The sequence below is a fragment of the Vidua macroura genome, chromosome Z, assembly GCF_024509145.1.
Source record: "Vidua macroura isolate BioBank_ID:100142 chromosome Z, ASM2450914v1, whole genome shotgun sequence".
Classification (NCBI taxonomy): Eukaryota; Metazoa; Chordata; class Aves; order Passeriformes; family Viduidae; genus Vidua; species Vidua macroura.
In genome coordinates this window covers 17,539,502-17,554,365 of record NC_071611.1, presented here as the reverse complement: position 1 = coordinate 17,554,365, position 14,864 = coordinate 17,539,502, and the positions used below count along the sequence as shown (strand labels likewise).

Here is a 14,864-nt window from a genome sequence, read left to right as displayed (position 1 = left end):
TGGTATCAACCCTTTCCCCGTATCTGGTGAGGCTGAGATGGTATGTGTGCCTGAAGACTGCAGCAGTGCAGCTTGGTTAGGTGCAACGAACCTGCATGGAGCACCATGGCAAGCCCTCATAGAGTTTATAAACAGCTTTAGGTGCTTCTGAAAATGCTGTCTAACTAGCTCGTGTGATGAGTGTTTGTTATAATGGAATTAAACGCCAGTGTAGAATGGCTGCCTTCAAACAGCTGAGGAGCTGTGAGTGTATCTCCTCCGTTGTGCTAATTTGCAGCACACATATGCAGTGACTGGTTCAGCCTGAAGAGAAGGATCATTGTGTTTGGATCACATTGCTCATGTTGTTTAGTCTTTTGCTGGCAGAGCCTAGTAATTGCTAATTACTGTTCTGCTAGTATTTGTAACACTGAACTGCTAAAGTACATGACTTATCTGGGTTCTGGGCTTTTCATCTCCAGCAAACAGCCACACCAGAAGGCTGGAACAGGCGAAATTTAGAAGTGCTTTTCTATGCATCACTGACAATCTGATGGGAGAATAAAACAGCACTTGTGAGAATCCCAAATAGCCGGGGTTTGACTACCAACTGTGCTTCAGTGAGGCACGATCAGGCCCAAATAAGCTGGCGTGGCTAGAAAGGTTTTTTCAGAAAACTGGCCAACATTGACATTCCCTCTGCTACTGCTTTCCTCTCTTGCCCCCATTACTGCTCCGCCAATTTCTTTTCGGGTTCATTTCCCCGGATGATGTCCCGCGGGGACGAGTATCCCGATCCCTGCCGGGAAGGCTGCTGAGGCGAGACCGAGGTCCGCGCAGGGCAGGGAGGACGGAGAATACCCACGCCCGCGACCGGGACCGACGCGGCGGGGGGCGGGTGCCCATCCCGGGGGTGTCCGCGCCGGACGAGCGCTCGGTCCGCGCGTGTGGGAGCGCTGCCTGCGACAGGCGGGGGCGGGCGGGGGTGTGGGGCGCGGGTCCCCGGGCCGGCGGCCTTGCGGCGGCGGCGCTGCGGCGGCTCCGGGAGCCCCGCGGCGGCCGCTGCCGGCGCACCTGCGGGGCGGGGGCGGTCGGAGGCGGCGCGTCCCGCCCTGACGTCACGGCGCTCCCGCACCGCCGCCGCCGTCTGACAGCCTCCGCCGGGCGCGGGTGCGGTGCGGGCAGGCAGAGCGCCCCGGCTGCTCGGCTCGACTCGGCTCCGCTCCGCTGCTGCGCGCTGCCCTCGCCATGTCGGTGGCCGGGCTGAAGAAGCAGTTCCACAAAGCCACGCAGGTACTGAGCCCTTTTCCTCGCCCGTGGAGCGCGCTCGGCTGCGGCCAGCGTGTGCGTGGGTATGCACGGGTGTGCGCCGTGCGGGGTCGTGCGCGGGTCTCCATTCGAGTGAGTGCAGGGTGAGTGGGTTTGCGCGGGTGCTGTGCTCGGTCGTGCGTGATGAGTGAGCGTGCGAGGGGCCGTGTGTCTGGCCGGGTGTGCGCGGTGCGCGCAGGGATGTGCGCGGTGCGAGAATGTGCACGAAGGGTGGTGGGTCTATAGGGGTGTCCATCTGCGGAGGGCCGGGGCTTCCCGGGCCGCCGCGCCTCCCCCCATTCGTCTCCGGCCGGCAGCGGGCAGGGGCTCCTGGGGTGCGGGAGTAGCTCCTGGGCTGACCTGACCTCCGCGCTCGGAGTCCGCGGGGCAGTTGCTGCAGCAAATACCCGCCGTGGGCTCAGACCTTCCCTACCGAGGTCTGTGCACCTTGTTTCCATAGGCGTTGTTTGTTTTAGCCTGACTTTGGGAAAATAGCAATAAACATGACCTTTTTGTTTCGTGGGTGTAGACCACATCTGAAATCTGAGTAATGAGGTTTGGTTCTGTTGCTTTAGGCATGGTGTAATATTGCAGGAAGGTCAGGGTGAGTGTTTCACCAGTAGTTGAGTTGTTTCATAATACAAAATTTGTGTGTTACAGTCCGCAAGTCAATTTCTGACTTAGTGTGCTTTGGGGCACACTAAAATCTAATCTAAAATGGTTTCATAGAAGTCAGAGGAATTGATTTAGATCTAGAGAGCTGACACCAAAACCCATGCAGTGTGGGTGGGATTTTTTTTTGTGGTTTGGGGGGTTTATTGGTTGGTTCGTTGGTTGGTTGTGTGTTTGCTGTTTTGTTTTATTTGGGTTGTTTTGTTTGTAACTGAATACAAAATCTCCAGTTATTTCTATTGCTTGCCATTGCAGGCATCTTCAGCCAGGAGTCTTGGTCACTGCAAGCAATCTGTAGGTCCAGGCACACGAGATACATTCATTCAGCTGTTAGACTTTTCAACATGCATCTCATCTTTTGAGCACTATGGGGAAATATTCCCTGAAAAAAATGATCCCTAATATGAATATTTGTCCAAATCCTGATTTTCCATACTTTGTAGTTACAACAGTACACATTATAACTCTGAATGCAATGGTTTTATACCAAGTCCTGCATGGGTGTATGAAGGCATTGAATAACACTGTGTCTCACCTTTCATGCCACATTGTGCTGCATCATTGGCAAAATAAGCCTTGCAAGAAAACGGCTGCACTCAAAACAGATGCCATAAGGAGCAGGTAAGGGTGCCTGAGCCCATCCAGCAGTGCCCATCTGCTGCTGCTTACTTTGTTGTTTCTTCCCCTGCTGCCTATGGTGCTATGAGCAGCCTAGGAATCATCATTATGGCAATGAGTTCTGGTACTGAAAATAAGAATTTCAGTGTCTGTGGTATCCATGTTTAAGAAGGAGACAAGCTGAAGTTCACTTTTTAGTACTAGAAATCTCAGTTCTCCATTATTGTAAGCTAATGAGGATGCATCTGCAGTAGCAGAGGTAAACATCTTTTTTTGAGGGAGCATGGTGTGAAAGGTCTGTGCATGCTGATTTGTCCTTCAGATGACACTCTCACACTGATTGTCAGCAGTACTGCCATTCAGAAGGAAGGAAGTGTTTTAGCTGTCTGGAATCAAAATATTTAAATCTCTGATGCCAGATTTAGCAGTCTGACATCTGATGACCCAGGGATTTTTGGCCCCAGCCTTGACTTTCACAGTTTGTTTTCATGGAAGCCATGAAGACACATTCATATATGAGAATGACTCACAAGTATGTTGAAGAGTGATCTGCTTATTGGCTTGTTTGCATTATGAGTGAGAAATCTGCGACACAGTTGTGCTGACCTCGCTCCAGGGAGTAATCATTCTGACTAGTGGTTAAACACCACGTGAAATACAGATTGACATTGCTGGCATGAATGAAGCTTTCCAGATAGGACCAGACAAATAGGAAGTTTTTAAAAAATCTGAATTATTGATTTGGTTCTTATTCATGTTTACTTATATGATGTGCTATTTTAATAGAGTCCTAAGTCATATCAAGGGCATATCTGGATTGTTTTATACAATGTAAACATTTTATTTAATTTCATTTCTTGTTTTCTGACTTGTGAAATGTCAAACTAACCTACATGAAGTACTGCCAGTTTAGCAGCCGTGCTGAAGAACTTAATGCTTGTCAACTTTCATGGACCAACTAGAACAGCAGTGAGACATTGAAGAGCAGGATACTTTGCACCTTCTGGAATCAGTCGAGTGTTCACCCTTTTGCCTTTCAGAAAAACTAATGGGTTTACCTATGTGCAGTATATAAATAAAGTTTAGAGAAAACTTCCTGAGTTTGTAAAAGCAGGGTGAGTCTGGAGGTCCTGACATTAATACAGAATTGCATTAATACAGATGTTAGACTGACCAGTGTGGAACAGGTTAGGTTGTTCATTTACTTCTAATATCCACAGAGCAGCTAAGGAGAAATAACCCCATTTGAATGTAAACATGCTGCTGCAGATCTATCATGCATCCTGCAGCTAGGAAGATCTAAAGTGTGTTTTTCCAGAAATGGGCAACAAAGTGCTGTGCCACCAAATGGTCCCTTTTTCTTTAGGCATGCAGACTCGTTCACCAGTAGTGTTATGCCAGTGTGACTGACAGAATATTGCTTCCTCCACGTTTCTGTACAATTATAAAACTACCACAGTCACTTTGGGTGATACAGATTCGACAGTCTGGGGCATTTAAACAGAGTTGTTTTAAAATAGCGTGAGCTTTGTTTCCACATGACCGCATTCATTGCATAATATGGCTCTTGTGAGGAGCACTCAAAACTAAGCTTTCAGAAAGTAATATTTTCATAGAGTAAGAGATTAACAAAAATTCTGGGAATGGTCACATCTGATGTTCCATTTGAAACAACTGAATAAATGTGACTGACATTTTAAAAAGCAGTATGAATGTGGTGATTTGAACCAAAAGCCAGTAATGTGGTTTATTTTCTACTACTGTATTCTGCTTTCATGGTTAAATTTGTCTCAACACTTAAGACCAAATTAACCAGTTTATACAGTTCTATAGAGAAAAATGTTTGACATTGAAAGAAACATCTGAACATCTGAAGAAATTACTTCCACTCCACTCATCATTAAAGGGCTTGTTAGATGCTCTTTAGGTGGAAAGTACTATGCTTCTGTTTTTAACAAGGTAGCCTGTGAATGGTGCAGTAAGAGAATGACTCTGCTGGTTAATAACAAGCAAATGAGACTCCTGCCTAGCTATGCTGTTGTCCACAAAATTCTGTGGTCTTCCTAGGGATTCTGTGCTAATTCAGAGCCTGTCTACACAGGATCTCTTGTGAAAAAGAGAGTATTTGGGTTCACCTGCCAGAATGTTTTTTTAATTCCTTGGTCAGAAGTATGTAAAATGTTTTTCTCTGTAATGTATGATGCAGTCCACTTACTAAACAAACTGCATCTAACCAATTTTTACTGTTCTCTGTTGATATTAATATTTTCCTTAATCTCTCACACACTCTATTCATAACACGTTCCTGACTGTCCTGCAGTGTTGCTGTTGGGAGTTGTTTTTGCTTTTCCAGTGACAGGACATTACCTGTCTTTTCCAGCTGACTGTGCTTGAAGCTGGACTCACAGTGGGTCTGCTTTTCTCCTTCCATGTTTCCTCACATGTAAAGGCACGTGTGGGAGTTGGTCTGGAAAGCTGGGCAGCGTTATATTTTTTTTTTAGCGCAAATGCTGAACCAAGTGTCGCTTATGTGGAACTTAATGAGCTCCCTTCTCATGTGGTGTGGAAACTTGTGAGCAGTCTGAGGAAAGCAGAAGGAGTCATTTGCAGGGTGGTGTGGCTCTGAGGATAGAGCCCAAACAGGCTGCTAGAAACCTCTGCCTGAGAGGCATGCACCAATGGCAGTCTGCTGGTTTCTCTCAGTGTGGAGTGCTACCTTTTGAGATGAAGGAAAGGGAGCAAAACTTTGATCTGGAATAAAGACTATTCTTAGAAAACAATACTTATTTAACTGCAGATGGGATTATTTCCACAGCAGGTAGGGAAATTCCTTCTGTTTGTGCACTCTAGCTTGATTGCCAGATACATTATTCACATTTGGCATCATTCCCATGCATCCTTTTATTGATATTACATAATTAAAAGGGTGAAAAATTGACTTTAATCTAAATTGCTCTTTAGTTAGATACTGTGTAACCCTTCTGAGTTGTTGATAGCTTAAACAGTCTGCACCAGTTTCAAACACTGTTTCTAAATCAGATTGGAGGAACTGCTGCTTTTTGTACTAAAAAGATCATGGCTTTTTTTTTTTTTTAAGATTTCTCAAACATCTATTACTGTAGTAACTTTCCAAGTGACGGATACAGTTTCCATTTTTATCTATGTATATAAAAGCTGGACCACTAAATTACACCCATCTCTAAGTTTTCCCTCAGTGATGTCTGGAGGCAAAGAATACCCATGGATGCTGTGCTGAAAACACAACATACACCAGATTTTTGTTTCATATCTTGACTTCCATCTTGACTGGAATCATAACATAGCAAGGAAGAACTGGATGCTCTTGGTCACTCATGCAAAACTGTCTTTGAATTTTAAATGTGTCCTCATGACTAGCATATTGATAGCATGCTGCATAAAAGTGCTGGAGCAGCATAACCAATTTTAATTGAAGAAGATTTTGCAGAGGTTACTGCGCAGAAAATTCAGTAGCTTTATGTAGCTCCTAATTGCTAAAAGGGAGGTGCTAGGTTGGTCTGATGTATTTCTTGTGAAGGATGGAGGCTTGAGGAGCTTGAACATTGACTGTCATGACCTAGTATTGTACCTGTGAAATCTTTGGCTTTTAAAAGCTCGACAAGAAGGACGGAGTTGAAAATCTGCTTCGTGGGCCCCAAGGAGCTGCTGCCACTTTGCCACTCTGTGAATACATGTGAAGAGAAACTGTATGGACAACATTTAGTGGGAAGTACCCTGATGAAGCAGATTCATGGCCCTCTTACCAGTCAAAGTCTGTGGTATGTTCAGGGAGAGCCAAAACATCCTCCAAACCTCTTATCTTAGAACTAAAAGGTCTTCCTTCTGCTGCTTTTCAGAAACTTCTATGACTCTGATTCTCAATTTATTCTCAGGCAGTGGTCCCCGATGGACAATGGTGGTGCTTATCCTTTTCTTAAGTATATGTAGATAATCAGACAAAAGAAAATTGAGCTACAGCATGGTATTATTGCAAAGATGTTTCCCACAGCACAATTACCTTGCTTTCACCACTTATCTAATCCTACACTTAATCTTGGAGACAAAATAGTAGCATTTTTATAATCTGAGGTTATAGCACATCACAGGAATCCATCCAGTCTGTCATAGAAGTGCTAGGAGTTTAATTATTTTCTTTCTTCCCAAAGCAGAGAAAAAATAGAGAGATTGCTATTTACTGTGCTTACATTTTTAATAAGATTTCCCTTTATGGAAGCTCTACAGACCTGTATGGTAGAAAATTGAAAATTAGAAGTGGTTGTTTTAAGTTCAGCATATTTTCAATTTGTCTGTAGATGGAAATCACTGTGATGGACCTGGACAGAATGATTTGTGGGTATGTAGTTGCACTTGACGTAATGGTGATGATGTTCTTGTGTCTGTGATGGAGGACATATCTTTATAAATAAACATATTTCAGGTTTTTTTTACTCTATAGACTGAAATTTGACTGACGTAGTTGTTGCAGCGTCGTATGGTTCATACTGAGTGCAGCAGTTTACACTCACCTTCTTTGCCCATCATCATTTCTCCACAGAAAAGGAGTGTTATTTGATCCCAGCAAAGGGGTGCTGCTGAGGCAGCAGCGCTGTAACCTTGTGGTTTGGTGTGATGCCAGAGGACCTTCTGAAAGAACAAGAAATTCAACCACTCATTTGGCTATTGCACCTCTTACTGGAGGAGAATTGAAGAATTAAATTCATATCTGTTTCAGAGTAGATAGGTGCCACTAGCTGGGATCCTTGTCAGCATTGATGTGATTTTCATCAGGCTGTGTTTTGGTCTTGTGTTCCTTGGATTTGTTATCACTGCCCAAAGGGGTTGCTATGCTGATTCCTTTGTAAGCAGAAATTCTAAAAGAGAGAAAATAATATTGGCTTTTTCTGCCTTTACCTCCACAATTCTATGGCAGCAGAACACTTCACACTGTTAAAGTGTTTTTATTCCCCTCTACCTCCATAATATTTTTTGTGGATTTCAGTTTGATATTTTTAATAATCTGTGCTATTTATACATCAATTGCTAATCTTTTTGATTGCCTAATTTCCAATTTCTGTTGGCTGCAAAAGGTCTTTAGATGTGAAAAGAGTTTATCTAAACATTTTGATATAGAGCTTGTTTTTCACCTTTGTGTTATGAAATTCAGTGACTGTTGTGCAGAAACACTGGAGATACTGTTTATCTTTCAATTTAAAGTGCCATTAAACACTGGCACTTTTGTTCTGCGTCTTTGGGAAAGAGTGAAACTACAATGAAACAGGGTGGAAGGAGAACAAGTTTCATTAGAGATAAAAACTGGGGTTTTTTTCTCTAGAAAGAAAATTTTCCTGCAAATGTTCATTTAGTCTTTTATGACTTTCAGTAGACTAACAGGATTTGCTCTTTTAAGCAACACTTAGACAGATAGATATTATTGCTGAGTACTTTTCCAATCTGTACACTTTTCAGCTTTAAGGTCTGTGCCAGAAATTCCTTTTCATGCAAAATCAATCTAGATGCCGAAAACCAATTAATAATTCATAAGGTATAAATGTCAAAAATAAATGGTGTTTGCCTTTCCAGATGAGTCATTTAGAGCTTGTCTGCCTTGGAGAGTTACGGCATCGTAATCTAAGGGCTGAATTGGAAATGCTGCAGTTTTACAAGTATGACTCTGCAATGGGTGGTTTCTTTCTGCTTGTAGAAGAACAGCTTTTCAACTTAACTAGTTCTTTTTTTTTTTTTGTAAAGGGAGTTGAGGGAATCAGACTAAGACCTATCCTTCCACTCTAGTGAAGGTGTTTGCACAGACCTGGCTAAGGCATTAGAGATGAAAAGCTAGTGTATTTTTCTCTACTAATTCACCATATTATTTTTGTTTTCTCTGGGAATGTTATCTTTGTCATCCAAACACAGTTAGCTAAAACAGTGTTTTGCTTCAGTTGAAGCAGAAGGTGGTTTCAGTACTTATGAGCGGGTCCTAATTGAGTCTTCTGTTGGTTGCTTCATCCCATTTCTTGCACTGGTCAGGAATGGATGAAATTTGGTTTTATTTTCTACTGTTACGAAAGGAATTAAAAACTTTTAAAACAGCGCTGAGGCATGAAGAATGTTCCAACCAAATGCAAACATTTTTAGGAATCAGAATGTTTGAATGTGGAAATGTGTCTTGATGTGCAGAATACCACACGTCCACATTTACTGACTAGACTCCATCATCCAAGGAGACTTTCACTAGTATTAACAAATGGAAGTTTGTCTTTCAGGAAGAGTGGTTGGATCTTATGTTATTCTTTGCAATCTAGGTTTGGGGTTTAAATATGCACATAGTATTCTGAGGCTGTCAGGGAATCTTCCTTTCTCAAAAATTGCTGAAAAACATATTGCCAAATATGAGGCAAATTCACCCCTGTCAGAAGTGGATATGACTGTTTCAAGCAGTAAACATAATGTGCCTTTCTTCTATGCCTTTCTTCTTCTAGTGCCATAATTATAAACCAGTAAAATACGAATTTTTGAAGCATGGGAAGATGTAATTGCTTAGGTAAATTATATAAAGCTTTAGCTTTTGAATGCAGAAAAGTATTTTTTCCTCTATCAGACTCTTTCTGTTTTGTTTCACCTATGTAAGCTGCTGCAAAAAAAGGCATATAGGAGCAAAGTTAAGCTTTGCATGGTAGGAATGGGATTTTGTTACTAGAGGGAGTAAGAGCCAAAAATATATAAAACATCAAAACACATAAAATATCAAAAGCTAAATAACTGTTTTGTTTTGTTTTACAATATTGTCATTCAAAATATGTAACTCAGGGTGATTTTGGACTTGTGACTTTTCAAAGGCCTGAACTGGCATGTTTTAGGAGGCTGCACTTTTATGGCCAAAAATCTGTAGCACTTGAAATAGAATAACAAAAGCTCTACAGCTTCTGGAAAGCTGTTTTTTTATTTAACAGTAGACTTGGGTGGCAGTAAAATACTAGAAATGAAGATTGGTGAGGATGAAAGACTGGAGAGGTCCACAACAGGAATCCTTGAAAACTGAGCAGAGGTAAACTGTCTGCTCTGCTATGTATGGGTGGGTGACTGACTAGAGGGAGAAGGAATGGCAGATGTTTGTGAATGAAGCTAGCACTTGCTGTTTCCTGCTTCATTAGCCTGCTATTTTCAGGATTCCAGTTCCTGATCTGGACACAGTGATAATGTGTGTTGTTCCAGCCCAGGAGCAAAGACAACTGTCCCAAAACACATACAGCTTAAGTATTACCAATAGGTTAACAAGGTCAGCATGAATTTAATGGGGTCCATCAGTATAGGTGGAATCAAATGTGACTAATGAGGGAAAAGGCCAACATTGTTTCTAGGATGACAACCCCAGCTGTTGCAGATTTCCTGTCTCACAGGCAGAAAGAATAAGGAAAAGCCAATATTCCTTTGCTGCTCTGATTTCAGGATAGTCTTTTAACAAGAACTGTTTGACAGCCTCTGAAAAATAAGCTTTCCATGACTTAGTGCTTTTTCCTTTCCCTAGGGAAAGTTTGCTGTTCTGAGGAGACTGACAGAGCCTTTATATTTTGTGTGTGGAAAGTTTCCCCAGCGCTGGCTGCCAAAGGTTCTGCTAGGTTTTGATCAGCCAAGTCCCTCCATCAAATCGGTGACTCATTCAAACATTCTGGTGAAGCTCAAAACCCTCCTAGGCAGAAACTGAGCTCTGGGCTAGCGTGTTCCTGGGGCTCCCTGCAGTGCTGTGCTGGGCTGGGGCCCAAGGTGCTCTCAGTGACTCAAAGTACCAGCTGGGCTGCAAAGGCAGAATGCAGTAATACATACTGTCTATGCAGATGTATAACTTTTTGAGATGAAAGGTAAGATTGTCCCAGTGCATCTTCCTTCTCCATAACGATAAGGAGGGGGAAGACCCTTGTACTTTAACGTAAAAAAGCATTGCTGCAGACTCTTAAGATGAGTTTCAGTATATCTGCAGAAAAGGAGCTGTCCTTCTCTGTGCTGTTCAGTGCATGTCTTAAGTGACTGAACCACATATGATCTGGTTTTCAGAAGAACATATGTCTCTGGACATGTGTGCAGTTGTGGCTCTTGACGTCTAGAGAGTCTCGATGGCAGGAGCTGGGGTTTGGATGTCTTGTTTCTTGATGCACAGCCTGAATGTAGTAGCCAGGAAAGGAGACAAGCATGCTTGGGTTGAGCTTCTGACTGGGGCCTAATGGTTCCAGTGCAGAATCTATTCTAATAATAAAAATATGTTCCTGAGGTAAAAGCAAATTGAAGTGTGAATGGACTTCTATTTGAAAATGTCTGCCAGACTATAGGAGAAAATTTACGTGATGCCCAAGAGCAGGCCTTTCACTCATTTCTTTTGGGCTGATAGGATAATTGCTGATTTACCCCTCTCATCTTAAGAACAAGACAACTTCCTAAATTATATATTGAAAACAGCTATATGAGATTTCTAGGAACTTTTATAAAATGCAGGCAGTCTTCCTGAGCAGATTTGAAAGCTTCTCTAAAGACATACAGACACGGTGCTGTTATATCTTGCTCCTTGTAAAAGACTCTCTCTTTTCTTCCACAGCACATTGGAGCAAGAGAGATTTGAAAACTTAATGAAGCTGCAATAAAACAGCCTATTCTAGTTCCATATATTTTTCATTTCTGTTTGCAGATTAATTACATGTGTGCTCAGGGTAACTTCTTGTCCTACAAACAGATTGACTGCTGTAGACTTCCTTTTCCCTGATTTCCTCCTGATATTTCTTTAAAAACTTTGGAAAGTATTGTTACAGTAAATTGCATTTCACTTAAATGCTATATTAATTTTCTTGCAGTAAAATTAAAGTTGGGAAGGTAAATTAAGCAGCTGAGTGAGAAGCCATGGATGTCAAATGAGCTGTTTGTTAAGGAATGAAGACCAGATCAGGAGTATAAGTGACAGTCTTGTGGATGGCTGAGCCAGAGGGCTCAGGAATAGAAACTTTGAAGTCCTTTGAAGCATGTGATGGAGTAGATAGCAGAGGCTACAGTAAATGGGGAGAGTGGAATCAGATGTTTTCTTTCTGTGCTGTGTTTTAGCAATTAACACTACATTGAAGACTTAACAGAAGAGAATGTGAATTTTTTTCCCCCTATTCTCTATTGTAACATCATGTATGTAGTCATGATATCGCAGCACACCATGGCTGTATCACTATCAGAAGTCATCAGGTGTCTGGTATGTCCATTTCCTGGCCTAAAGTCCCCACTGTTGCCCTTGAAAGTGACTGGGTTTGTGGTTATAGGTTTAAGATGTGAACTACTGAGGCTTTAGAAGCATTAATAAGGATGGACGAGATAATGCCAACTTGCTCCTTAGTATTCCCAAGTGAGAGATGAGAGTGCTTTAAATGCTGTTGCCCTGTTTTTGCATTTATGGTCTTGCATTTGAGGTTACTTCCTCTACATGGAAGAAGAAAGTAGTAGTCATTTCTGGTGCCTATGCTAAGCTACAGGAAGACTTGACAGAAAGGTATAGGAATTCTGTCCTATCATATCACAGAGAAACCTAAGTCTGACAGAAAAGCCCAGCGAAAAGTGGAAGTGGCAGGGGGAAAAGAAAAATTAAAGTATGTTTACAGGTACTTAGTCTCCTGCCACAACTCGCCTGAGCCAACAAGAAAAGCTCTGCAGTGCCCTCTTCTGCAACCATTCCTTTTCCCACATCTCTGCTGTAAAGTGACCAGGGGGGCAGGAAAAGTGTCTTTTTGCTCTTTTTCTGTGCCATCCTTTGATATCTGAGGAATTTCTGGTAGGGTTTGTGGGCCTAGTTTCCTCTGCAGCAGGTAAGGTGATCAAGAAGCTGAGACTTAAGCAATTAATTTATTTTTTTCTATTATTGTGAGTCCTTGGCTCTACTGAAATAATGTATTTGGTTAGCAGGCTGGAAATGTTGGGTTTTGTTTTGATACCTTATTTGTTTTTAAACAGCAAGAGTCCTGGCATTAACTATTGCTCTAAATTATAAAACAATGTAGTGTAGGTCTTAATTCTTTAATGTTATATTTTAAAAGGTGTATAAATCAGTTAAGGAAAGCAAAAAGCATTTATGTATTATCACAGGTTTTGCAAGCAAGCAGTGCATAATCAAGATTTACAAAATTTTTCCCACTGTTTTGTTTCCAAAGGAGACTTGATACAAATGTACAATGGAGGTGACCTTGTTCTTAGTATGAGACATTCACTAATGCATGTGGTATATGCCTTTACTCAGCAGCAAGAAAACATTCTGCAGACTAAATTCTGCAGATCTGGGTATTTTTGCTCATTTATCTTAAGCATTCAGAAATAATTTTTAACCAAGCTTTTAGCAGCATATAATCCCAGACATTAAGGAGACATTACAGAATCCAGGTGTTTTAAAATTAGTTATGCAAGAGCAAAGCCTAGGGTTTTGTTGTAACTACATGGTTATAAGACTTAAGAGTTTTGAGGGGGAAACAACACATAACAGCGGACAAATGACAGACACTGCAAAGAAGCAGCAGTAATTCCTCTGAGCCATTTTGTCTTCTTAAAGTTTACCTCCTTTGAGAGCTGTTGCAGTTTAAAATGTGTTCCAGATCTTTGACAGTGTGTGATTGTGCCCCTTGCTCTTGCTTTCTTTCAGACAGGGTGATGTAGCAGCTGACCTGAACTTCTGAGGCAGTGTCTATATAGGAAAGGCAGACAGTGCAAAAAGCTTGTGAAAATGACAGGAAATATTCCAGTTCCAGATGGATTTTTCTATATCATGCAAATATTTAAAGTGGGTTTTTTTTCAGACAGGTGTGAAGAGCTCTCTGTTCAGCTGATGGGTTGACTTGAGTTTTAAATTTAGTAAATTGATTGGCTACTACTAACTTCCTTTGCAAGCAAGGGGATGGGTAGATGCAAGAAAAAAAGTAACATTATCCACACAGAAATCATGTAGAATTATGGACCAAGAGGGCTGTATTTTAAGAAATTGTGTAATAATTAACAGATGTGGCAGAGCAGGTTTCTTTACCTTCATCCCATTTTAAAGAGCTTGATTGTATTTTCTGAGGCACAGAAAACACGGGACTTCAAGGACACCAGGATGGAACTCCTGAAACACTCCATATTATCTCTGGTGGTCTTGGTAGCACCACTGATTTGCCATCTAGGAGTGTCATCTTCAGGAAATCAGGGTACTGGGTACCCTGCTGCAGCACTGATTATTCACATCTCCAAGGTCTAAATAATGCAAACCAGGAGGCTGGTGAGGAACCGCTTCTGTGCTCCATCATGAGTTTTGATGTTGGCTGTAGCTGGCCTAAGTGAAGGATCCTTAACTACTTTCTTTCTGTGCACCCAGACATAAGCTAGGCAGTAGATACTTGTAGTAACCAAGGGATCTGCACTGGCAGTGCAAGCTTTGCTCAGAATTCCTCTCCCTGCTTTGCATCACTTTTGTTTCGCCAGTGTGCAGAAGTTGTGACAGTGGAAAAGCAGCTGGAAACTCATGAGGAAACTGTGAATTCATGATCTCTGGGTATGCCAAATAGGGTAACTATTGCAAACGTGGCCCTGAAGGCAAATGTCTATTTATTCTGCTTTTTTTACTTTGTATTTCTTTGGATTTTCTGATCTGAGCCTTTGCTCTCATGCAGCCAGAACCCAATGACTAGAGTGGTGTATGATCTTGACTGATGCTGGTCTCACTGAAGATACATGCTGTGTATTTCTGACTTGCTAATTTACCCCAGTGTGCAGCGCTAGTGAGTAATGGTACTGACATACCTGTTTATTGTCAGTGGTTTGAAATACGTTGTTTTAAAACCTCGCTTTGCAGACAAAGACAGACCTGTGATTTCTCCTTGACATGACTGACAACTGTGGTTTTACAGTTGACCAAGTAATAAGGGACTGGAAAATCTGATTAATTTAATCTACACTCAGTAGGCAAAGCTCATTGTAGAAACTTAAATATTTTAGGTGAGTGTGGGAAGACCCTGGATTCTGCATCCCTCTGAAGAGTCAAGAATATGATGCCTCCTGGCTTCTGGAGGCTTATCTTTCCAGATACTTCCAGTAAAGCAATGCACTTCATCAGAGCCATGTGCCATGAATTTTAATCACCTTCAAATTCTTTATTTGCACCTCAACCTTTTTTTTGTGTGTGGTAGGAGAAAGATGTATATTTATGCTACTTTTAAGGTCTTTAATTTCTTTGAAGAATTGAATATTTAAATGAAGAGAATGTATTTGGAAAGGTAAATTTTCAG

At 41.8% G+C, this 14,864-nt stretch overlaps 1 protein-coding gene across 1 annotated transcript in view; it reads left to right on the top strand.

The window, feature by feature from the left end:
* Window positions 1-1,167: 1,167 nt before the first annotated feature.
* The window catches only part of SH3GL2 (SH3 domain containing GRB2 like 2, endophilin A1), a 95,512-nt gene continuing 81,815 nt past the window's right edge, over window positions 1,168-14,864 (top strand). Inside the window, exon 1 of the mRNA XM_054002971.1 lies at window positions 1,168-1,272. Coding sequence (XP_053858946.1) covers window positions 1,228-1,272 — 45 coding nt within the window. The 5' untranslated portion in view covers window positions 1,168-1,227. The remainder of the gene's footprint in view (window positions 1,273-14,864) is intronic.